The 26,886-nt window shown below is 39.5% G+C and overlaps 1 protein-coding gene across 2 annotated transcripts in view; it reads right to left on the bottom strand.

The window, feature by feature from the left end:
• Positions 1-26,886, bottom strand: part of LOC137157352 (uncharacterized) — a 57,449-nt gene that overhangs the window by 18,262 nt on the left and 12,301 nt on the right. For both annotated transcript variants that reach the window (XR_010921085.1, XM_067554629.1), the window contains exons 2-9: positions 23,605-23,736; positions 20,632-20,718; positions 17,356-17,529; positions 15,281-15,429; positions 12,611-12,787; positions 11,610-12,030; positions 9,186-9,348; positions 4,938-5,049 (exon numbers count right to left, since the gene is read on the bottom strand). Coding sequence is in view for 1 of the 2 variants with exons in the window: in XM_067554629.1 (XP_067410730.1) it covers positions 4,938-5,049; positions 9,186-9,348; positions 11,610-12,030; positions 12,611-12,787; positions 15,281-15,429; positions 17,356-17,529; positions 20,632-20,718; positions 23,605-23,736 (1,415 nt within the window). In the remaining variant the exon portion in view is untranslated. The remainder of the gene's footprint in view (positions 1-4,937; positions 5,050-9,185; positions 9,349-11,609; positions 12,031-12,610; positions 12,788-15,280; positions 15,430-17,355; positions 17,530-20,631; positions 20,719-23,604; positions 23,737-26,886) is intronic.

Below are 26,886 nucleotides of genomic sequence, written 5' to 3'. Positions count from 1 at the left end.
AAGTGGCCACATACATATCTGGTGATCATGGTCATCATTACTCACATGCATGTGGCCTAGGAAATAATAATAATAATGTGCAGTACTTAAATAGTGGCTTTTCATTTGTAGATCTGAAAACACTTTACAAAGGTGAGTATGTATTATTATCCCATTTTACTACTGGGGAAACTGAAGCACAAAGACATTAATGTCAATGTTTTTTAAAAAGCATCCACTAATTCTTGGCATCTCCATTTTAGGGGCCCAGTTTCTGATACCTAGGTCCTGATTTTCCAAGGTGCTGAATACCTGCAGAAACCTCTGAGGTCAAGTAAAATTGTGGGTGCTCAGCAGTTATGAAAATCATGCCTCAAGGGTCTCAAACTGGACACTCAAAAGCAGTGTATACTTCTGAAAATTCTGGGCCATGCAGCTTTCCAAAGGTCTCACAGGAAGTCAACAGCAAATCTGGGAATACAGAGCAGTTCTCCAGGCTCTCAGATCAGTGCCCAGTCCACTAGGATACTTTCTGATCCTGAAACAAAGTTCTGCAGTAAGCAGCAACATGCACAAGATAGGGCATTCAGAAACCTTAACAGATGGTATGTGCTTTGAACAATTACAAAAATTAGCTGAAGGATGAACAAATACAAATGGGCTAGATCCTCAGCCGGTGAAAACTGGGGTAGCTCCATTGGTTCCATAGTGCCTGGAGCATTAGTCTAAAATTAAAAAGTTGCATATAAACTGATAATGGAAAATTCTTTTCCCCCCCTCCTCTGTGAATGGTGCCTCTGTGGGTTTTTGCGTCACTTCTAAAAACACTTTTTTGTTACTCCTTTAGTATGAGACATGACTTTGGTCCCTGACTCCTCCTCTTCTTGAATGAAGCAACATTTGGCTTCTGAGACAAACTAAAACCAGCATATTTTCCAAGGATATTCCAGAGTAGTAGATTTCTTGAGGGTTGACATCGTTAGATATTTCCCCACTTTCAAAAATAAATTCACAACACCACACTGTTTGTCCTTTAGTGATCTTCTATTCTTTCCTAGTATCTGACACACACAGTGAATTTATAGCATATCTTACAGAGGAAAAATGATACCAATGTTTTAGCTAGCATATGTGGGAAGAAGTGTTACATCCTTGACTCTTGTTTAGGATGCTTAATATCTGCTTTTCTTTCTCTGCAAACAACATTTAGTTTACAGCTAAAATAATTAAATATTCATAGAGACGGGTGTACATCTTCATTAGAAACATGGGAATTGATTCAAAAGTAATTGAATAATGGAAAGTTAAACTTAAAGCCATTAAGAGACTAAACCAGATATTTTGATGTTTTAAATGCAGGACAAATAACACAAAAAGAAATTTTTTCTAAAGTTGCCAACAATTCAGCTGAATAACTGCTGGGATTTAGATTATAAAATATATAATTCTAGTCAGAAAACAGAATTTTCCCTGAGGGGAAAAAAGTGACTTTTTGCCAAAAAATTGTTACCAAATTTTTTCCCAAATTATAATATTTTTGGTTTTCATCCAAAAGATCTCAGTTTTAGGTTTTCTGATTTAAGAAATCCAAAAAAAACCTGAAAGAAAGCAAACACTTTCTGTGAAAATTTTTGTTTACTTGAAAACCTACTTTTTCCCAAAACCTTTTTTCCAATGGAAAATGTATACATTAGTGTAATATGCACATAGAAAAAATTGCAAGTTCAAAGCACCAAACCATGAAAGCCAGGAGTGAGAAAGTAAAGATTTATCTTAACTTTTCATGAATTCAGCTACACTGAATTCAGTTACTGCTCCAATGGCATTTATATGATTAAATCCTCATCATACTGTTCAGAAAAGTCAAAGTCATTATAGAGACATGGGACAAATCCTTGAGTTTTGCTATTGATTTCAAGATTTTTGAATAAAGAATTCACTCACATTCAGGAATTCAGGAATGATTGCTCAATTAAAATAAGGGCTATGTTTGTCCAATAATGTTCAGCCAGCTCCACTCATGCAATCAATTGTAATGAATTTATTTCATATTTACACCAGTGTAACAGCAGAATTTAGCCCACTGGCCATGACCTTAACATTTTAATAATGCATTTATTTGTAAATTTTTTGCATTTTCCCTTGGATAGTTGGATTTGGATTTCCCATTGGTGTTTATATACTGTAACAAGTTCATTTTACACAGAAGAGGAATTCTTCAGAAAAAATTTCATGACTCACTGTAAACATGTACAGTATTTAGACTCCTGTAACATACACCAATTTCCTTAAATAATTGGGACCATGTCTTCAAAAGTTCCCATTTCAGCATCCAGATGCTGTGGGCATATTCTCAGAAATGATTATTTTCCTGCAACTCCTTTTATTCTCAATCTAGTGTTCTGAAGAGAAATTGCTGGATACTGAACACTTTTGGAAATCTGCCCACTTCACGTAGGTGTCTAAATGGGAGCTGAATGACACTAAGCTGGTTTGAAAATCTGGCCCTTGATTCTGAAATGCATAGGTATTATCTATTCAGTAGCATTTTGAAATCCGTTTCATAAAAGGAGAAAAAAGCTCACAAACTCTTGCTTCCCCTTCCCCCTCTCCAATTAAATTTGAAATTATATTCCTCAACTCTGACAGTACATAAGCACAGAACAGAATACCTGCCCTCATATAAAATCTAATGCTTCACTCAGCTACAGATGTTAATGCTTCTCTCATCATCATCGCTATATAAAAGAGCACTTTGAAATCTTGAAAAAAAAATCTTTTTACATCATTGCTTAATGGGCGAGAGGCCTAGCTGGTGTAAATCAGTGAAGCACCACCAACTTCATAGAGATGAACTGGTTTAAATCAGATTAAGACACTGGTGTAAATATAGAGTGGTGTCTTGAGATTTGAATGCTGAGAATATATTCAGGAAAGCTTATGTGTTTGCACAAACAGGAGAAGTCTAAGGCAAGGGCATTGTTTGATATCCAAGGTCATGGGGATTATTTAATATCTGAGCTATTCCTGAAAAAATACTCCCTGGAAACCCTCCTTTAATTTCAATGGGAGTTTCTATAACTAGTGCTTTCCCTCCTAAGAGAGAGTTAATATTAGTTGCCACCTGCAAGCAAGGTTGAACTTGTCCTGTGCACTCTTCCAAACTATGTGTTCAGTAGCATTTGTTCACTCCTATCAGCTCCACCCACCTGTTTGCTTGTAGACTGCCACTTGTGCAAACAGATTAAGGCTACACTAACGGCTGCAAAGTCGCCACCGTCAGATCGACTTATCTGGATCGACTGAGCGGTCAGTGAAGACCCACTCAGTCGATCCAGAAGTCGATGTACTAAAACCACCTCCTCAAGTGGCGTAGCACTGCATTGATGGGAACACAGTTCCTGTCGGCACAGTGCAATGAAGACGGCGCGCAGAAGAGAAGCACAGAAGTCGACAGGAGTTACGCAAGTTCTTTGCGTACTTTGCATAACTCCCGTCGACTGCCACCGAATCACCGAGGTAAGTGTAGACCAAGTCTAACAAAGTATTTCAGGAGAGTTAATTCTTGGTCAGTGTGTACTTAGGTCAGTATAGTTAGGAACTGGAGAACTCAATCAGATCCTCTCCTGGTGTAAATCAGCATAGGCCCATTAACTTCCATGGAGCTAGGCTAGTTTTCACCAACTGAGAATCTGGATAAACTAGTAACTGAGTTGCATACAGGCACCAGGAAAACTTTCATGAGAACATCAGTGCTTTAAAAAACATTAATATTACTTTGTTTTTGCCTCTGATATAGGGGAGTTATTGAATTGTCTAAATCCTCTTCTATTGCAGGCAGGTTTTTGAACATACTTTGCCCGCACAATACATCTCATTTCAGACATGCAATACTACTTGTCTTCCACTTCTGGTTATCTTCTAAGCACAGACATGATTCCATACATTTTATAATTGACCTGTGATGTGGACAAACGCCCTGTGGAGAGTAGGGTCAGGGTTCCAAAATCGCTTTTCAAAGGCCAGATTTAAACCCCTAGTCTCTAAAGCTGAAGGAGCAGTGTGTTAATAACCTTTTTAAATACCCACTTCCTTCACATCCTCAACAATATCTTGACCAAATAAGTTAAATATTTCCTTGATTGGGGATGAGAAGCAGCTGCCTGTCATTATAGGCACATGCATGTCTGCATGTATTGTGGGAAGAGTTTCAAAGACACAAAGGGCAGTTAGGCACTGAGGCTCACAAACGATTTAAAGGGATACTGCCCAGCTCCTATACACCCCAGGTGCTTATGGTCCTACTTATGCCTTTGAAAATCTCTCCCTATAAATATAAACCTACACAAACGTAAAAGTTAAAAAAAGAAGTTACACAAACGTAAAAGTACAAGAACTTCATATTCTGTGTTAAATCCAAAAATCTCTACCCTGATAAATACAAAGTGTGATGTCCATAACATTCCATCTGTCCATAAAAGCTTTTATAAGACACATCCACCTTGCTCCTCTCCAAACCAGAATTCAAAAGGGAAACCAAATTCTCTTTGTTTGTCTCTGTCTCAAACAAATAACTGATGGCATAACATTGGATCAGAGCTGTAGTGGATTTTTCCTATAAAGATACTGCTGCCATGGACATGGGAAATCCCACTGACCCAATGCATTATCCCAATTGCACTACACATAACCACAAGACCCAAAATCATGTCTAACTTGCTGTCACTTCCCAAACTCCTGCTTTCCTGAAACTTGCACTAGCAATAGCAAGCAGACTGCTGGTTTCTTTGGGAAACAATGGAGAGTAGCCAATGACATTTATATATGCATCCTTAATTTTCAGTGCAGCAGTCAGGGTACATCAGATGCCTGGGTAAACACTTCCTCTGAATGTCCCTTTATTTGCAGAAAATTAATCTGGTAATAGATATCATAAAGAATTGAATCTAAAAGGTTACCTTCTTAGTGATGTAATCTGCTCATCTGTAAATCCTCCAGCATCTTCATGTAGAATGTATAATTTTTCTTTCAGCTGGTTTGGTTTTATATGGAAACTTTTCAGAAAAATATCTAGGGAAGAATGATTCTTTGAGATAAATGCACAAAGGAGGAAAAACATTAGAACATTTCACATTTACTTTCCAGATAAAATTAGTTTTCACTTAGCAGCCACTAAAAGCAAAGATGAAACCCGTCTTTATATTCTCTTCAAGTACAAATAGCTGTAGAACATGAAAAATATATATTATTTTTGTTAGAATGCAGTTGTTGCAGAACTATCAAGATACTGTCAGCTGAAGGTACACAGGTGCATATTAATAAATATTCTTGTTGAACTCAGCCTAGTAGTCAGAGTATACGTTCATTTGTTTGGAATAAAAACAGCATACAATTACACACTTATCTTTATTTTATTTCTTCTGGTGCTTTGAAGACCAAAAATATTAACCCTTCCATTTATTTTTGTTTTTTTTAAAGCTCATGAAAGGTACCACCTGACAGCCCTGGAGACTAGTCATCAGTTTATCCACAAAATAAAGGTGAAAGCAATGTTAGTTTCCCCTACGCTGCACTTTAACCCTCTCCTGAAAGAGCCACCTCTAAGGGCATGTCTACACTGCAAAAACTGTATTCTTAACTCAGGTTCAAATAGCATTGAAGACATGGCAACTCAGTGAGTTTGCAGCTCAAGTTCAACCCCAGCCTCTCCTATAGGTTTTAATTCAAGCTGCTAACCTGAGTTTCCATGTCTTCACTGCTATTTTAACTTGAGTTAGCTAGCGTGGGTTAAGAACACACCTTTTTAGCAGTGTAGACATACTCTAAGGGATATGTTTACCTGGGGTTCCATGCTCTGAGTATGGTAGTTGTGGGGAGGAGAGGGGTTGTGGTGGAGGCATTCTCAGAAGGGGAGATTCTGTGCCCGTTGCACTGCCAAAGCAGCACACAAAGGATGAATTAGGATTAGAAAATCTGGCTCTTTGCCTCTAATATATCCCTGTTCCAACTCTATCTTAGAAGTACTGTTGGCATGGGACCTGAAATACAAGTGGATCAGAACTGTGACATTTTCCTACACAGGCTTGTCCCAAAGTGAATCTGTGGAGACAGGAGAGCAGATGGGGAGAAGAGATGAAATTCTGTGCACTGAATGATTTATTCAACAAATTTAGTTTCTTCCTGATCACAAACTGTACTCAAACAGTTCATGATTTTCTTGAATGTATTTAGTCCTTGAAATCAGTCACTGACTAATTCTTGGTCTGCAGACAGGTGACATTTTTCAACTCAAACTTTTTTTCTGGTGAAAAATGAAGACTCACCAACAGCATAATATTTTGTAAATTTTGTTGTGTTTACCAAATTGTTTTGGTTAAAAGGTTTTGGTTTTTTTTAAATCTTCAAAAAAGTTAAACATGTTTGTTTCAATATTTTCACAACAAAACATTTCAGTTCAAAATGATGGCTTAGAACTTTCATTTAACTTTAAAAGTTTTAAAACAAAAAATGCTCAAAACTGAAACAATGATTTTTTAATTGCCAGCAAACCAGATCATGGGCCTGGATCAGAGCTGTTTGGATGCAGGGGTTTGGCTCCTGCTCAGGATGTCCAAAGTCAGGTAAGGATCATCCCCATTTTACACATGGGAAAACTGAGGCTCAGGAAGGTGAAGTGGCAAGCTCAAGGTCACACAGCAGAGTCTGGTTTTCCAACTCCTACATGAGTAATTTATCCATTAGCTTAGATCACAAATTTTCTCATTAGCATAAACTTTTCATTGTGGCCCTAGATATCCACTTCCCTGGTTGACTGACAGTATTGCTCTTGTCTCTTGTCACACTGGCAACACACAAGCAGATTCAAGAGCAGTTTATTTCTTGTATAAGAAACCATGAAATAGCTTTAAATATTTTTTTTTAATTTAAGATATATTGGGCTATAATTCTAGTTATATTTAAACTATATTATACACTTTATTACTCTTTCTTCTCTTCCAATTCCTTTCCAACTCTCACTTTGCTTTGAAAAACACTCACATTTTTAAAAAATTATAACCTAACAGCTTTTTGAGATTCATCTTGTTCATTAATTTATTTAAGAACTGTGGGATTAATCTAACTTCCCTTTTAGAATCAGTTTAACTTTTGATCAAAATGAAGTCCCATATAAAAAGTAAAATCCTCTCACTGTTGGAATTTTAAGTGAAGTTTGGTTAAGAAAATGAAATGTAATATCTCAGCAAGAAAAGTTCCAACAAAAATAGGTGAAAGAGAAGAATGCCTCTACTTAGAAATCAGAAGAGAGTGTTTTCCTAAAGAAAACTGAAATAATTTAGAGGATAAAAATGCTGTTACAGGATGTTTTCTTTTATCTCTAACAGCAGTCTTTTATCACTCATTTCCTTTAACACTTTCGACTCTTGGTCATTGGAAAGAACATTTGCAATTAATAACCCAAAGCAACCCATAATAATATTTCCAATAGGTTACTTCAGTCCAATTGTCCCAGTAAAAGCTTTACAATCCTTCCAGAATGTGATCTCTTCCTTATCAATATTCGTAAAGGTGAAATTCATTATGCTTTCAGAACTTTAAATTGCCACAAATTCTTTACACAGGTTAAAATTTCTTTATACAGCGCAAGGTTGTATAATTTTTTGGCAACCCATCTCAGCTTGATAGAGAAATCAGAATAGCCTCTGAAGAACAATTATTCTTGATACTTTTATAGCTATCACTCCTCATTAGAGTAATTGAAAGAGTTTCCCATCATCTTACTAGTAAGGTCAAGACTTCCCATTGAACTGTTTGTTTCATTAGTTGTGAGAGTTCGTTTCAGTTTAGGTCTCCTACAGAGCCAATGAGTAGTACCCCAGATATATGCAGGAAGGCTCCCATTGATGATCTGTCATTCAAGTGGTAGTTCATATTAGTAGTTTGAACTACCTGTGCCTGCATGGAAAGAAGCCAATGATTTCCTTGCAGGGGTCTGTAGATAACCCAGAGATTGGGTGAACTAGATTACTCCAGCTCTTCATGTGTAGGTATTTTAAATTCAACAAAAGACAGACATTGGACATTGACTGCACTTGGCACATCTGAAGAGCATGACTGTATTTTATTAGAAATTTAGAGGAAGTCATGAACAATTTCTGATTCTCTGAGGCTAGGTATGGAGGTAACTCCACAAACTGGCACCTATGCAACCTTGACCATGAGTTGCATTCTCACATTTCCAAAGCACTCGGAATATTAACTGCTCCATTGTTTTCCTGACACAGTGTACCTCACTCTAACCTTACTGCCCCTTACCAGTGACATGTGCCATTAGCCTCATTCAAAGCTCATTAAAGTCAATGGGAGTCCTGCCACTGACTCCATTGGGCTTTGGATCAGGCTCCATATTCCCATCTTCTGTGACATCATGGGACGAAGTGCAATATATCCACCAAGGCACAAAACAGGGCTACAGCTCTGCCACACAGAAATATATATTCACTTCTTGCAGAAAGCCAGATTCTAAAAGTAAAAGGTCAATAAACAGCAGCTGAACTTGCTTTGTGACTTTTAAAGCTAGCTTTTGTGGCCATGGAGGACCCTCCTGAAATAAGGCCAAAACCTCTACAAGCAGGGAGACACCAAGCATAGGAGCATAAAAAACAGAAAGGAAAAAGCCTTGAATAATCTAGTCTCTCTCTCTATCACTGTAGGATTATGCTCTGCAGCAGCTGCTCACATGTTTTGTCTAGTCCAGATTTCAGTGTCAAAGCATAAATAAGGCTTAAAACTGCTTCCCTTGAGAGAATAATCTACAGCCTAATAGATCTCACTGTCAGGAAGCTTTTTCCTGATATTCAGCCCACATTTCCCCTTTTTTTAAGTTTCTTCCCACTACTACCAATTATACCTCAGCACCTTAAGTAATTCTTCTCTGATTTTGGTGCTTCTACCCTTCAATTATTTGTAAAATGTGTCCTTATCCTTCGTCCCAAATCATCTGTTGGTGGGGAAGGTGGAGGGCACACACACACACAATCGATAAGAGTCAAATTGGGCCATGAAGTCCTAAAATCGTTATTTAGACATTTACATGAGAACCTACCTGATTCACACATGATGTTGTGATAACTGTAAATACAAGCTGCACCCAGACTTTGCCTTATGCATTCAAAATGTATGTGCATGATTGGTATTATTACACTTACTGAAGTTATGTGCAATTTTTTGATTTAACATAATGTGCTGATTCACTGAAGTTTCGTTCACTGAAAATACTGCCATGTCCTGGATATGAAACTGGGCGTAGATTCTAGATTCATCTATTCTTTTCGTACGTAGGCTACATGATGCCCAGATCGATTTTTGAATCTAAAAGTAAAGGAGCAACAAGACAATTTCAAGTCACAGTTTCCATGAAAACAGCTTCTTTAGATTACTATCATTCTTTGTCATTTGAAAAGACAAAACCAGAAAATAACCAGTGGCAAGAGTACCAGCTACATGGAAACATGAAATCACTCTGTGTGTGCCATGCTCAACTGCAGATAATCTGCACATGTGGTAAGAGGCCATAATGTACCCTGCTATGGGAAGGAATGCACTGAACCTTGCATAGTTTCTGACGAATCCTCCTTTTAGCAGGAGACATGCTCCAAACCTCCCTGAAGGGACTGCAGGTACACAGCTGAAGGCAATAATACTAGTGGAAGCATTAACCTCGCCATGTGTATCTACCTAGACACCCACGAGGTTCCCAGAGCAACATTCTACAGAGAACAGCTGTTCCCAAGTTCCATCTTTCACCCACTTCCCACCCATGCTATGTTACCTCCAACTGCATGGAATGCACTGTGCTTTCTCTCTCCCCTCCACCTCTGTTTTAGCTCACCCCCAACTATGTTGCTGGAAAGCACAGCACTAGACCCCAAGTTGGAGGCTCTAGGTCAAAAGTCATACACATTTCCCAGGTTTGGGGGCCACTAAGACCGAAGGAGCTAGCTCTGAATGGATGAGTTGTCCCAGGTAAGGACAAGGCCCAGCATTTCAGGTCGAAATGGAAGTACAGTGACAAAATACTGCGGGCGTGTTCTCTGTGTATCAGCTGTCTTGCCAGAAGCAGGAAATTCTGGACACCTCACAGAAAGGCCTGTTCTCATCTTGTGAGCTTCAGGACACTGGCTCCAAGCCAAACAGGCACAGTCAGATAAAGAGAATGAACACAGTAACTGGGCTTGATCCACCCAATGCTGCATGCATAGTTTTTTTCAAGAAGGAAATAGGAGTAGAAAGTGAAAGGAAAGCCTTCAGGTATTATCAGGTGCAGCCTTAGGCTTAAACTATGGAGGAAGTGAGAGAGACAGCAGACCAGGTGGGCTGAAAGATGCCATTAAGTATGTGTGTAGGATGGGCAAATCCCATCTTTGACAGATATGGTCATTTCCTGCCATATACTTGGGAGACCTTATTGAATTCACTTTAAGTATCTTTGGTGTCCATTGTGTTAAATGAATGGTTTATATAGTATTGTGGGCCAGGATTGTATGTATCCTCAAGAGGAGAGAGACATGACAGATGTAAGACCTGGGGATTCAAGGAATTATATTGACCAATGTGCCAGACAAGAATGGACTTTTGGAACAAAAAGTGTTTTCCGGAGGAATAGCGAGAGGGAGATGAATGCAAATTCCTCATCTACAGTTATGCAAAAACCCAGCCTTTTGAAACTATGCCCTGAGGAATGAGTCATTGTGTGCTGATCACCTGTTATGGGAGGGCAAGATCAAAAACCCAAGCTGTATAAAGGAAAAACATGGTTGTTCTGCTTCTGAATTTGATATGGCTATGAACTTGTAACCACAGGGAAAACCCAGCTGTGGATTTTGAAGGACAGACACCTACCACAGCCCAAGGCATGAGTTGGGGTGACCTCTGGTAAACTTTTTAGCATGCATGTTTATTTTATTGTTCTCTCTGTAATGCAGGCAACTACACTGTCCTTAACTCTGGAGAGACACCAAACCCCAGATTCTGGCCTGTTTGGGCAATCTGGCTTGCTTAGAATATCATAGTGTAGGACAGGAAACTGCAGCTTTTTAAAAAACCCAGTCAAGAGCGGGAGAGATGCAGGTGTCTGCCCAAGAAAGGTGATGGATAAGGAGCCAGAAGCCTAGAGTGGGTGCTCTCCAGGGACCCTGGAGGACTATTACAGGTGCAGTTGCCCTGAACTGTGACATCTTCAGCTAATGTGCCTGTGGATTTTGCCTATTCTCAACATTTAAGGAAAAAATGGCACACGAACATTTTCAGATTCACTCCTTGGTAATTGTTACGTATATTAATTGCCAGATTTTCAACCAAGTGTACAACTGCCTGTGCAAAATATGTGTGTACAACTTCGCCACCTATGTGAATGAATATTTCCTGCAATTCTGTTTGCAAACTGGGTAACTGCACGGGCAGTTAGGTGACCAGATTCTTTCATGGAACAGTTACTCCACTTTCATATATAATTGCTGCATAGTACATGTAATATAGTTGCCCAACTGCACATCCTGACATTTTTTTAAAATGTTTTCCCTTCCAGCTCCAGATACTTGATAACAATGAAGAGCAGTTACTTTTATCCTGACCTTCTCTTGAGGGACAACATCCCAGTGAAAAGCTTTTGTTCTTTTCAATGCTGGCGAAAGGCGGAAGGGCGGAGGGAAAAAAGGTGGTGGTGGCACCCCTGCCTGGACTCTGGGATGCTGGAGCGATGATGATGCTGGGGCTGCTTGTCCTGTTGCAGGGGTCGAACAGGGAGCCAAAGACAAACTCAACACAGCTGCTTCAGAACACACAGCAAGGCAATGGGCTCCTTCTGTCTGTTTATTTTGAGAGATGTGGAATGTTTCATATTCAGACCCTGAGATGCCTTCTCCAAAGCCTTCCGGAGGCGCTGAGCGATTCTTCCACAGCGTGCAATACCTGTCTATGAGTGATACCCATTCATTCCGGAGCTTGCTAACATCCTCCGCCCTGTTGGTCTGGACAGTAAAGGGTATTCGAAACCTAAAATTTAAGAATGACATCTGTATAAGCCCAAGATAGTGTAAATAACATGCTTGACTAACATAACCACAGTATTTCTGATTTAAGCAGAATGGTACTAGACAGCTTTACCTGTCAAAGGAGACAAGTGCTGCTGACTCTGACCTTTTCAGTCAGAGTTAATTGCTTAGGTTTCTAAGGTTAGAGAGCTGAAGCTTTGCCATATATTGACTCTGCAGTGCAGTTTCTTCATGATTCCTCCTCTTCTCATGGGGGAAGATGAACAATCCCCTCAGTATTACCCTTGTGCTTAGTGTACAAGCTAGTCAGAAACCATTTACAACATCTAAACTAACCGTTGAAGGATAAATCCCTCCAGGGCTTCTGAAGTGATGATAAACAGTCTTCGTTACCCTGGTTTAAATACAGGCTTTTGACTCCATTCTTACACATCTCAGTTACCCAATCACTTATCCAAAGTTTCAACCACCTGATTTTTCCTGTTGCTGGATTCTATTTTGGGGGCATTTAGAGACATCGTTATTCAAGCTTATTTTTAATTTACCTGTTTAACAAATTATTAATTACTAGCTATACTTACAAGTAATTGTGTTCCTTGGTCTGGACTGAGAAAGTTTCACATCCATTTTCCTTAATGACACTCACATTTCCATCTGACAAATTAACTATCTTTGCTACAGGGTCTGCATTCTTGTTCTCTTCGCATTGGCCAATGCAATATAAACTCAGTTCTCCTTCACATAGCTGCACCAAACATCTCAAGGACAAAGGAAAAGAGATATCAGTGCATTCCTCGCTTAACCGCTATCAGCACTAGCCTTACCTTCTGCTTTCATCAGTAGAAGATACGTTCTCTTATCAATGTCTTCATATCCCATTACACATTTCATTCAAGGATCACAAAGCATCTAACCAACATTAAAGGATTAAACCTAACACCACCGCCATAAGGTAGGCTTTATTACCCCCACCTAATACATGGGTAAACTGAGGCAAGGGAGGTGAATGCCTTTCCTGATATTGCAGTGAATCAATGACAGATCCATGAGTAAAACCCATGAGGCTTGACTAACAATCTAAGAACTGTAACCATCCTACTATTTTTGTTACCCCCATCTTCCCTCCACCCTACCCCATCCCCAACTACTTATTTCTCTCATCTGCCTACTGTGTCTCATCTTTTAGATTGTAAGCACTTTGTGGCAAGGACTGCCATTTACTATACATTAGTACAGCACCTAGCACAATGGGGTTTTGAGATGCTTGGCCTCTAGGTTCTACTGTAACGCTAGTGTTAAATATAATAATAGGCCTCAAATTCCTCTGCTTTAAATACTAGCCACATTTTTTACCCACCTCCCCTTTTCCTGACTTAAGAACGGTCTCCTAAGCAATGTGGAGTCAGAGAGAATACACAAGTGAATGCAAGTTAAACTATAGAGAAGAAGGACAATACTTCACTAAAATTAAAGGCTGAGTAATCTTGTGGTTAGGGCACCGAACCGCAAGGAGTCAGGAGACCCACATTGTAAACCTAGCTCTGCCACTGACCTGCTGTGTGACCTTGGGCACATTTCTTCACCTCTCCATGGCTATTTCCTCTCACAGTCTCTCTCTTGTCTATTTAGATTGTAAGTTCCCTTGGGCAAGGACTGTCGCACTGTGTATGTACAGCCCCTACCACAAGAGGACCATGATCTTGGTTGGGTCTTCTAGCCCCTACCGTAATGGATTTAATAAAGGTTCTATATTCAGGAGCTACCTTGTGGGTTTACTATATATGAATTTTGTTTTGTTTTGATTTGTGTTTTAGTTTCTCTTGGGAGTTGTTTTGTTTCTTTATCACTCTGACGCCAATTTCATCATCAGTGTTCCCTTTCATCCCACCCCACCCCAAGGTGTGGCAGGTTGATTAAGGAGCTCTGAGGAATTTAAACAAGTTTAGATACAATGGAAGAACAAAACACAAAATATAAATTACAGCTACACCTACACGCTGACTCAATGTGATAAGAATTGTTTAATGGAGCTGGCAATTATATTGATCACTCCTTCCTCTGAAACAGGGATTTATGGCTTAATATGATCTCCAGGTGTCTCTGCCATTATTTACTTTGCTAAAAAAAAAAAAAAAGGAGGATTAATATTACGTGGGAAGTAACCAGGACTTTCTTTTGCAAGATAAATAAAAGTCAATTTTTGTTTGTTAGCAAACTTGTTAAATATAGCAAGGTAGCAAATCCTAAGATGTTCTTGAGGATACTGTTTACAAAACATACTGTAGTATCTTTTTAAAACAATTAAATAATTTCCTGTGAACTCTGAAGTCTTTTGAGATAATCGCTATGTGCAGATAGTTACAATGTTAAATGTTTTCAATTTTTTTGCATTCTGAGGGGACCTCCTAATCCTCCCCTTCCCCCCCCAAAAAATATTTTGAACAGTATGAGCTGGCATAACAACAAGACAAACTGAAGAGGTATTTTAGAAGCTGGGTCAATGGGATACTGGATGGCTCAAAGGATTGGTAATGGACTATAAAGCCTTTAATATGAGGTCACTAGCTCAATAATGGCTCTAAGGTAACAAAAAGTAATTGTTACCAGGAAATGGCTGTTTAGTCACCAGTGTGAAATGAGTTGAGTGTTCTGGTCTAAATCCTACCAGATAATTATTCATAGCTCTAAAGCCGTAGGGTAATGGTTGGTCATCTCTACAGGAAGGCCAAGAGGAGAACAGAGCATGAATTATTGTCTGCCGAATTGCCATTTGTTCAGTGAGAGAAAACAGTGTTCTCTAGCAGAGAACTTGTGGTGCACACTTCCCTTCTTTAGCTGCTTTGACAGAAGTTTTACTTCCTTTCATTAGTGGTTGAAAATGGGGTGGTTAGTTAGGTAAAAATGAGGATGAAGGAGAAAGAAATTCTCCAGACTCACCCATTAAAATCACTTTATTGTTATTATTATTTATTTGTATTGAAGTAGCATCTAGAAACCGCTGTCATGCATCCGGACTCCATTGTGCTAGGTGCTATTGCAAGCCTACTTATGATACTTACTTTATATGTTCTTCATTTCAGATAAACTGATTCACTAAATGTGAATCCGAAAAGTGATCCAAAACAGCATTTCTTGATCCACAAGTTAAAATCCTAGTTTTAGATAACTGTCAGAGCCTGTGAAAGATCCACACCCTTAGTGCAATTAGAAGACAGAAAATACTGCTACGAAAAGAAAAGGATATTTCATACTTCACCCATTTAATGGATGCAAAACTGTTTTGCTGCAAATCCAGCAGTCCTTCATGTATCACATCACATTTGGCAGGTCTTCCTGAGGAGGACTCCGCAGGTTTCCTGTATGAATTACTCTGGATAACTTTGTTCACCAGGTGTGATATCTGTATAATAAGTGACAGTAGCTAGTCTATGTTTTACATATCAGCACTCCTGCAGCCTATGTTAATGGTGGTTTTTTTTAACTTATCCTGAATAAAGTGGTAGAGGTGATCATATGAAAATAAATCAGAGTAGGAGACATCTAAAGAGGGAAATTAATTTCATCTGACATAAACTAAGTAGGGGATATAGCTCAATGGAAATTTGTTGTTATGCCTCTACCCCTAAACATGTAGATGTGTGAGCATGGTATATCCTCCTTCTAAAAGGCTTATTGTAAAATGCAGATCTCTTTGTACATTAAGTAAGGAAACAATATGAGGACAGTAACAATTAGAGTTTCTGCAAACCTCCCAGCACTCAATTAAAAAACAGGTAACATTTAATTGGTTTGGGGTTTCATTCCAAACTCCTGACAGAGCAGCTTTGTTGACAGCTTTGTGACCCATTTCAGTTGAACCCAGGCCTAGTGTCAAATGAACCTGGATAGAAAAAATGAGCATATCAAAATTAGTTTATGGTTTGGTTTTGAAAACCTGCAAATTCTCAAAAGGTTTGTGAGGTTCCAATTAGAGATGGGCCCAAACGAAAACCCAACAGCCAAAACCCCTCCACATTTTGGGAGAGTTCAGGATCAGACCAGAACGCTGTAGCTGGCTCCACCTCTACGTCTGACTGAATCAGAACAGCCACGAATGCTGTGAAAGTTTGACTCCTAACCCAACTTTGCAGGTGGCTTTAACACCTCCCGTACAGTGGGCTGAATCAAATCTCCAGACCTGAACATCCCTGAACTTATGGAGAGTTATGGAGAACTCAGCAGTTGCAAGCCTCCAACCAAAGAAGGTTCACATGAGCCCTTGCAACATTAAACCACTGAGTTACTGCAAGCTCCAGTAACTGTATCTAAGTTGGCTTTCAATTATGTTCTGTCCCCACAACTTTTAGCCATTCACTGTATTTTCCTGGGGAAAGACTTAAACCTCTGACTCTTTCTGCAACCCAAGGACGGCCTCAGCTCATTTTTCTCATAAATACCTACATACATATTTTTCTCATATAAAGAGGAAACAGCTGCCTGGAGAAGTTTAGGCTTGAGTCTGAGTTAAAATACAGGCAACTGGGGAGAAGTGAGTTGGTTAGTTTAAATAGCCTCCCAGTCCAAGCACATTCCAGATGAAGTTAGGGAAATATATCCATTTTCTTTGTATTAGACCACTGATCACAAAGCTGGCCATGTTTCTTTAACACTAGAGTGATTTATAGAAGTCCTCAGGTCACATTCTGCTCTCATTTTCGGTATGCTTTCCCTACACTAAGAGCAGTCATTTACTTAATTACTTTTGATTTGTATTAAGGAAGAGAACAAAACAAGAAAATAACAAATGTGATGTCTCCCTGAGAGAGAGCATAGTGTTTCTTCTTGGTAACATGATGCGAAAACAAAATGGCAGCTGGTCCTACAGACAGCTAGCTCCTTAGTAATTTAAAGATGCAGCACACAAAAGTGAAATACATAATAGCTACATTACTATATATGCCACGTGCCACTGAGTTAAAGGAGGATGAATGGGTATAACTAAGAACACATCTGTATCCCCTACTTAAGGGAATGTGTCATTCATTAACTTAGTTGAAAAATGTCCCTACTAATCCATTCTCATCATGTGGACTCTCTCTTCAGAGTTAAAGAACTCACCTTTCAAATGAGCCTCCTTATAAGTCTGTATGAAAATAAAAGCATTTGAGGCTGAATTCTGCCCTACACTTATATCCCTATGTCCCATGTAAACCCAGTGCAGTCAATGTAAATCAGGTATAAATCAGAAGCAAGTATATTAAGGATATATCCACCTCTCCCTTCGCATAACACATTGCACATCCTAATACTTATCATAAATAATGGTTATTACAACAGATTAACCTACTTTTCTTTTATCTTCAAGAGAAATTGCTTCCAGCTCATAATCCGGTCGCCCATGAAACGTGATGCTGAAGCGCCTCTCTTCACTGTCTTCACAGGATTTAACTTGTGAAAATGGGAACTGTTTCTTGATGATCCCTTTCTCAATGTTAAAAATGGTCTCTGTGTTAAAATCAATCTGGAAGAGAAAAATATTTGTCATTTCATCTCTTCCCTTTAGTGTCAAGGAAGGCCCCATCACCAGTACTGACTTGTGAAATCTTTTGGTTCCTGGCTAAAGGGCCAACTGAGGAAATGTATCTGTTCTGTTAGAATCAAGAACATATTTTTCCTCATCCAACCACTGTATTATATTTAGTGTAGTTACCAAACAAATATTTACTTATTGCATCTGCTGTTTCCTTATCTCTTTGATAAATATGCTCCAATTCATCATTCTGAAGCATAGTTTTTATTGAAATTTTCCACATATCTTGTATTAGCCAATGCAAGAGCTTGTTCTACAGCAGCAGTGTAGGCTAATGGAATAATCTTCTCACTGGAGCGTTAATTACTGGCTGATTCAGCCATGCTGTAGTACTAAAGTGAGGTGAAGCTCATGATTTCTAAACAAAAAGGAGTTCTCTCTTAGCTCTGTGTTAGAGAAAAGTTATTTTACTTGGGCAATTTCTGTTTAACAAATATACAACTGTGTTTTGTTCTAGACATGATCTACACATATTTATTTCTTTTTTTAAAAACAGGTAGAACTACTTTGATTGAAAGTATGATTTTGATTTTCTTTTTAGCAATATAAAACCCTTATGCTATGTGTGACTGAATAAACCCCTGTAGTCACACCCTGCACACCACTGTAATAATCTTTGTACAAAATGAGTCTGGTAAGATATGATTTGAAAACTAATCACTTGCTGATAAATAATATCAGGGTGAAATGTATGTAGCAACATTATATGTAAAGTTATGAACGTAAGATGAAATTATGACTGAAATGTGTTTACCAGACAAGGCTGGAGAGTGGATAAACCTGTTTCTAAATGGCAAAGAACAAGCTGACACTTCTAGCCAGGTGGTCAAAATTGAGTGGCAATCACCATTCAAATGACCATTCTTTAGCAATGGAGGGGAGCAGGAACAGATTGCTTTTCATTATAACACACAACAACATGGAACCTCTTTCACCATGAGTCTCTGTCCTCATGATGGGAAGGAACTTTATCTAGTGGTAACCCCTCAGGAACATGCATTTCAAAGGGTGACTGGACTATAAAAGCGAGAAACACTTCAGGTATTCTCTCTTTCTATCTCTCTCTCACACACTTGCTTTTTCACCTGAAAAGAAAAAGGAACCTGCCCTTTGGTCTTTGAGGGCAGATTCTAATTTGACAATTTGGTCAGCTATGCTGCTGAGAACATGTGGTCAAAATTTTACCTTGAATCAAGTCTTCTTCGTTAAGTTTTAGTTACTAGGAAGCATTTTCATCTTATTTCTGACTTTAATATCTTAAACTTGTACTCACTTAAAACCTCTCTTTGTAGTTAAATACATTTGTTTTATTCTTTAATCAGAACTAATGGAGTGTTGTGTTTAAAGTGAATTGTTTGGTAACTCCAATTAAAATAGCAAACTGCTGTACTTTGCCTCCTTACAGGGACAACAGACCTTTAATATCGGAGCTGTCCAGGAGAGATCTGGACAGTGCAGAACATATGTTTTGGGGAAAACTCAGGACTGGGCATGTGTTGGGGTGGCCCTGCAAGCACTAACCAAGGCTGCTAGAAGCCAAAGTTTGGCTGGTGTGTAGCTGATCCCAGACTGCTGGATCAGAGTTGCTGGACCAGAACTGCAGCTCTACACAGACACTCAGGGTGTGACCTGCATGCTGTTTGGCCATTTGTGAGCAATTCAGTGTGGGAGCTACAACAGCAAAGCATTGTGAGGCACCCAAGGTTGCAGGGCAGGTGGTGACAACCCCTCATTGGTTTGGATTGCACCCTAGAATGTTATGCTACGTGTACACTTAAAATACTAGCACTTCAGTGAAGATGCTACCTTTACTGATGGGAGGACATCTCCCGTCGGCATATGTACTCCACCTCCCCAAGAGGTAGGAGCTAGGTCATTGTGAGAATTTTCTGGGGCTAGGTCAGTTTAACTGCATCATTCAAGGATATGGATTTTTCATACCCCCTGAGTGACATAGTTACACTGACCTAATTTCCCAGTGTAGACCAGACCTCACACAGCAACAGGTGTGGTTCACTGTAGTTAATTCACCTCCCCCAGAGACAGTAGCTAGGTCGACAGAGAATGCTGCTGTTGCTGTAGTGTTTTAAGCGTAGACATAGTTTAGGTTATTATCCTTCCTGTACAGGAATATAGTATAGTTAAAGCAACGTAATTTGTATGCAGACAAGCCCTAACTCTGGTGGGCTCACTTCATCCAAGGATATATTGTGTGAATCCATTCTGAGCACACAGTGCTTTACTGGTACAATGAGGTGTGAATTAGAGCTATGTCAATTTACACCAGATGAGGACTTGGTCCCATCAAGTTGGGGGAAGAGTGGTATAGTTTGCTATGTTGCAGGGTTTGCAAACCTGCTGGAGGGTTTGCAAACCTGCTGTAAAATTTCTAAGATGATCAGGAAATCAGGTTTATGATTTGAAAATAATTGAATCATTTTAGAAACTAAGAAGCTAAATCTTAACCTAATGGTTTGTAGATCAGAACTTTGTGCAGAGATTTTCAATAATGCATAAAAGATTTAGAAGCAACCAATCCCACTGACTTTAAATAGGACCTGTGTTCTTATATTCCCCCAAGCATATTTGAACATCACTCCCATTGTTCTAAAGGGCACAGGTACATTTATAGATCATTACTAGAGAGATGTGCTATCAAAGGAAATTTTAAAAGAAAATAACCACTCTTATAAGTGCCAATTTATAAATGAAAAGCCATGTCCAAAGGGAACCCGTCACAATCAAATATCTTTGTCATGGAGCACAATAGCTAGAGATGAAAGATGTCTTGGATCTTCATGTCCCTCCTACAGATTGTAATTCCCCAAAAGAGAATGTATCAGATATTAACTGCATGGAACTTTTGGTCAAAAAGGCAGAAAATTAGTTTAATATTTCAAACATCTCCACTGGATTTTAATTCACGCAATATATTGGACTGTGAAGTATATTAAACCCCCATTCACATTTATGCAAAAATATAGTGTGTGCAATATTTCTGCAGAGGCAGGAGTTTTTAATTCATAAAGTTACCTGCAAAATTCGTTTCTGCCACCTATATCGTTTGTATTTGTAGACACTAAAGTTGAACTGTGAACCAGTCAGCAAATCCTGCGAATCCTGGAAAACATTATTGATATCAGCTAAAACCTTATGTTCTTTCAATACATGTTCATGTGAAATTCATTAAGACTCTCCGATGAAGTCCCCCTCTGGGCAGTGTGTCACTGGGGCTGGAGGCTTTGTCAGGACCTCTGCTCTGCGAAGAATTGTACTACTCTAATGGCTAGATTTTCACAAGGGCCAAGCAGCCACAAATCCTATTGAATTAACAGGAGCTGAAGGTGATATTGTAAGAGGGAGAAGAAATGAGCAAAAGAGAGAAAGAGGAAGAAACAGGATTGAGAATAGGTAGTAAAATGGGAAGAGAGACATCATTTTACTAAATGCATTTAGACCAACATAAATATGTAGCTGTTCTATTAATCAAACTAGTAAACAAAAAGGGCATCAACCTTTGTAGAATGACACTTTCTTCACCAGACCACTTAACAGGATGAAGTAGAACTAGAGATATAGGATTTGCCCCTGCCCATTGATGCTGGGTTAAACAATTTACCACCTGGCCTCTAAAATTGGCTATTGCACTTTCACATGTACAGCAACTGATTTTAAAAGCTCCAGGATAATGTGTTTTGTATTTGTGCACCAAAGGTGAGGATATAGTTGTGTTCAAGTTTGATTTAGCTCTCAGTTTAATTATCACAGGCTATAGTACTGTGGGCAGTAGTGAAGAAACCACTTATGTGTTATTTATAGAACACAAAATCCATATAAATGTCCTGTTATTGATAATATACTATAATAGAGGGGTTTTCCTCTGCAACAAAGACTTATTCTTTGTATTAACTCACATCGACAGAGCCTCTTTAGTGTTGTAAATGGCTTGCTTTTTCATTTTTACCATATAATTATAAAATAAATTCATATAAAGGCAAAAATTCATACAGCCTGAAATTTTTGATACAATCATCCTTACCTCTCTCTTATCTCATATCATAGAGCTATAAAGTCTTCACCACCAGGAGCTAAATTCTGAATTCCTTACCTGCCATCTGAGTTTTCCATATACGAAGAGCAACCATCTATTTACGGTCTGAATTGCTTTTATTTTAGATTTAGGGAATGCAGAAGGACTCACAAAATGGCAGCTGCCTCTGCAGACAACAGTCCAAAAATGTTACGCTGCAGTATGCAGAAAACAGAATGATAAAAGCACATAACTAGAAGTACCCCAAACCAGTGCACAGTTAATTGTTGCTTTTGCCCAAGTAAAAACTTAGTAAAACAGATTAGTAAGATCCATCAAGATAGGAATACATAATTACTAGTTCTAACCTCCCTTTGTTTCATCACTTGAAGAAAATGATTTTCATGTAGCCCTGTATGTTCCTGGCTAATCCCCAGGTGATAGACCAATCAGTTCTGCTTTGCAGGAGGACACCAAATTGCTGTTTCCTTTTTTTTCCTCTGTCTGGATGAACCTTATGCAAGCAGAGCACTTATTAAGCAGTTCAGGAACTTATTAAAAAACAAACCCAAAAGGAATTTAGAAGAGGCCTGATGACTCCCATCTCTTAAAAATCACTAACAGTTTCTCTGGTGTGAAACATTCTCAAATTGTACCATCAGCATTGTGTGAAGATTTCTCACAGACGTTCACACAGGGAGGCCAGTTTTCAAAATCTAGCCCAAAGGGACTTGCAGAGGTTGAAATATTAATGAAAGCTGCTGATTTCTGATGGAGACTGAAAGTAGATCAGGGATAAAGATTGAAGAGCAGAAAGGAGGAGCTGGAGATACCTGGAAGAACTGAAGGACAGTAAGACGAGAAAGAACCAGATTGAGAAGCAGGAGCAAGAAAATGCCCACTGGAGGAAGAGGATCAGAACTCGGGAGGGGAGAGAGGGAAGTGTCTGTTTTCAAACCCACACTTTACATGAAATCAGTTCAGAGTATGTGCTTTTACTCCATTTCAACTCACTTCTACTCCTACCTGAGCCGTGTGCTGTCAACTTACTTCACATGTACATATAAAAAAAGGGGGAACTGTTGATCAGTTATTTATTACTTTTCAATGAACCTAGTGAGAGGTTGACATGAGAGTCTTTGTGCCTCAGATTGAGCATGCCCAGGTATGTGACTCAGGCCTGGTCTACACTAAAACTTAGGTCAACATAGCTACAGTGCTCTGGAGTGTGGAAAAGCCACGCATACCTGAATGCTGTAGCTGGCCAAGCTAACCCCCTGCGTAGATGCAGTGAAAGACTGCTTCCCTCAGCCTAGTACTACTGTTCAGGGCAGTTCTCATAGTGATTGGAAAACCCTTCTGCCGCTGTAGTCTGCATCTGCACTACAGGGTTACAGCTGCATAGCTACATTGCCATCCTTATGCCACTGTAGCACCTATAGGCATGGCTTCAGACACCTCCCTAAGAACTCTATTGAAATTAGTGGACGTTTGAACCTAAATACCTTAGTCTGGGTCTCGGTTCCCTTGGTTTAGTTGACCTGTGCTCAGCACAAGTTCCAGGTGGGGCCAAAGGTGTCTTTAAGCCACTCTTACGCTCCCCTTATCTTTGGTTAGCCAGGAACCAGGCCAATCCCAGGCATAAATTAAGAGCTGCTCTAATTTACACCAAAGTACTCACAGAGGCTGGGAGCCTGTCTCTTTAGTCCCAGCCATGCCTCCTACACTAGGTGCCATGTAGACTAGCATCACAGGAGTTTCTATGGTACCCATTCCCCTCTCGAGAACTCTCAGACTGAGGGAATCCCCAGAAAACTAGATCCATTGCATTTGCCATTGCTTTGCACTGCCAGAATGGCACAAAGTAGCTGGAGTGTGGCCCAAATCGGGCCCAACGTTATGTGAATGATAGACACACAAAAAGTGCTTAAATTAAAATATGTTATACAATAATTTCAAAGAGCGAGCAGTCTTACCACTAGGAATGCCAACTTCATTGCTTCCTTCTCTGCATGTGTCTCTTTCTGTGCCAAATCCAAAGCTCCTTCGATGCTCAGTTCTTTGTTTTTCACCATGTTCATAATTTTCAGGATTTTTTCCTGGCTTAGCTGGAACACAAACCGATCAGAAGTACTTTTAAGAAGTGATTCTCAGTCAGCTAGTGAGCCTAAAGCAGAACTTGTGACAGTTACAGCTACCATATTTGCCATAAAATTTCAATTTCATTCATATTTTGTTTTATCGACAACCTGGCTGGGGAATATAAGCTCCCTTTGAAATAAAGTGTGAGCCAATAAGATATCAAATATATAAAGGCTTGTACAATTTCAGAATATACGGTTGGTCGTATTTGGAGCTGAAGTTGCTGGAAGGAATTTTTTTTAAACTTAGAAAATGTAGCAAGAGGTGAGAATATCAGTTTTATGTACATGTCAGTATCTTAGCCATGGTGCAGAGTGTTGCATACTAACACTGTGAAAGCAAATCAGTATCATCATAAATTTGCAGGGGCAATGGCGAATGAGAGTTTGAGTTGTGTATCACCAGATCTAGCTGTCATTGAAACTAGTCAAAATACGTTAACAGCAAAGTACCGTGCTTATTTCAGTTGTAAGTAAACTAAAGGTGACATTGTTAATAAGTCTAAACATAAATAAAATTGCTTTCAAATGAAGCTAGTGGGGGCTTTTCCGTCAGATAAAACTCAAGCAAGGCAACAAAGGAAATTGGAGTAAACTTCGAACTACGGTAGCGTATGTTGTTAGCAAAGCACTTTCACAGGCTTCGTTTCTCTTTGTAGCAGAATGTGCAATGGCCATGTCAGATCACACCAGTGGTTGGTCTGGTCCAGTATCCTGTTATGAGGAGAAAGTAAATGCAACATTGCACACATGGGGGAAAATTGCTTTGTAACTCCAGGCAATTAGGCCCAGATTTGTAAAGCATTACAAGGCCTCACTGATTTAGGGCCTGAATCTCATTTTCAAAAGTGATTTAGGCTCCTAAATTAGGCCTCGCAACACTGAGCGATGCCTAATTATCTTTAAAAAATCTGGTCTTCCATGATTAGTTTATTGGCCCTTGTACTTGTTAGTTTGGAGTCCCAGAAGAGATCCATTTAATTTCGAGTGGCACTGTTGATTAGTTCTCCCTTTCTCCCCTGCCCATGCCACACACACCTAATATGAATGGAAAATTTTTCAAAGAAAAACTGTTTTTTCCTTTTTAATTAAAGCATTTTCCTGACACAGTGGAAACACACACAATGACATTGTGCTACAGCAGGTACCCCAGGAATTAAAACTGAACAGATCATTATTCAAACTGAATGAAATGCAAAAGGCAAACAAACAGCTTAAGTGAATTTGCCATTTAAAATTCTAGGGAATTATTCATAGCTCGGGTAAAGATTTTGTTTCTGAATGCAACTTTTATCTTGACAGTGTTCCTTTAAAGGGTAACAAATGCTTGAAGTCTTATTAGAGTTGCTAGAGAGAGAGAGAAAGAAAGAGGGGAGTAAAGTTGCTAACAATTCCAGCTACAGTTTGCTGTCTCCTTCGTACTCCCATCTCCAGGAGGTCAGAGTCTGCCACATGCAGCAGCCTTGAGGGTTTCACGTTCTCCAGTTTCTCTTCAAATACCGCTTGCTTTCAAGTAGAACTGGGAACACAGCGGGTCACTTCCTCCTCTTCCCTGCCAGGATCTCTGCCCAGAATTCTAGAGGTTTCCTTTGTTCCAATTTTTGCCGGAGTCAGGCTGGGATTCTGTCAGGCCTCCAGGTGCTCTACAGAAAGCACAGCCTGAGGCAGCGGCACTCCCAATTCGAGCTGCTCTTGGGGCCAAATTTACAACAGTTTCCCCTTGCAGCATAAACCAAAAGGCCATAGTGCCGCAAACTCAAGCCCAACCCCTGGGTCTTGCGAGGGTCCAGTATATACAATCCAGCACAACGTCTGCAGTGGGGAAGCTCCACCCCCTTTCCCGACAGATGAGTATAGGGGACAAGAGTGAGCAGAAATAATCCCTCCCTCAGTTTTCTTCTGACACTACGTAAAATGCATACTAGGTTTTAGGAATTTTTTTTAAATTCCCTGGCCCTAGTCACCTGACATGGGCCTGGGCTGTAATAGGTCAATACCCAGTCACATGACATATATTCATCTCTACTCCGGTGGCTCTTATTTTGCACGGGCTGCCACACTATGGTTATGTCTGCACTACACACCACCGACAGTGGTGTGCAATGTATGTGTAGCTACATGCTGCAGTGAAAAGTAGGCTGCAGCTGTGTCACACTGTGGTGTGTAGCTACATGTGTCAGGGAAACCCCTGCCAAGAGATTTTTCCCACTGCCAGAATCTCTCTCTGTTGTGGGAAAAGGCTCCAGCAACAGGGAGCTTCCCTAGCCTTTCCCCACTGCTGGAGTATTTTCTTCTGGTAGAGAAAGGATCCAGCAGTGCGGAGACAGCAGTACAGTAGACTGCTAAAATACAGAGTAGACAGGAAGGCAAGTCTTGGGTAAGTACAGTCATGTAAGGTAAGTACTCGCATACATACCTACTCCCTTCAGGTGTGTCTATACTCGCCTAAGCTGTGCCTCAACATCTACAATGATATTTATATCCATGCTAGCAAGCTATGTGCATACGTACACTACACGCCACTGAAAGAAGCGTGCCATGTAGATGTACCTTATGTTAATCACCCTTAGCATTATTGAATACGTAGCATGTACATCAGCTTCTGTATCAAAAGGCATCAAATAGAGAGTAAATAAAACTAATACATATTTTTTTTATTCTAAGACCTTGGCATTTTTCATGCTAAATGCAAAGATAACTTATGGCACAGCTCCAAAGAGTAATGCAAACTATGAGGAGCGAATAATTCATTCACATTTTCTGGGGCACATAAGGTTTTTTACAATGACCTCCACATGCTGTATTTGAATTTTAAATGGTACATGTACTTACCACACGCATATACAATTATCTCTTAATAAGATGATCCCCCGCTGAACAGTTTCAATGTAAACAAACAGGAATTTGCATATCTTGGAATTTAAAAAAATTATTTCCTTAAGGCTAAATTCTTCCAACTTTGAACTACAAAATCCCATTTGCAAAGCAAACCATCTCCCTACAGGGAGTTGTTTAATGTGATCAAAATTGTTGTGATAAACGGCGCAAAAATGATGCACAGGGATGAAATGTATAGTCAAAAGATAATATCCTGGCCTCATTCTAGTCAATGGCACA

This window comes from Emydura macquarii, unplaced genomic scaffold, assembly GCF_026122565.2.
Source record: "Emydura macquarii macquarii isolate MOO-44397 ecotype Brisbane River unplaced genomic scaffold, CSIRO-AGI_Emac_v2 contig_1483, whole genome shotgun sequence".
Taxonomy (NCBI): domain Eukaryota; kingdom Metazoa; phylum Chordata; order Testudines; family Chelidae; genus Emydura; species Emydura macquarii.
Note: the sequence above shows the minus strand (reverse complement) of the source record. Positions and strands in the feature narration are given on the sequence as shown.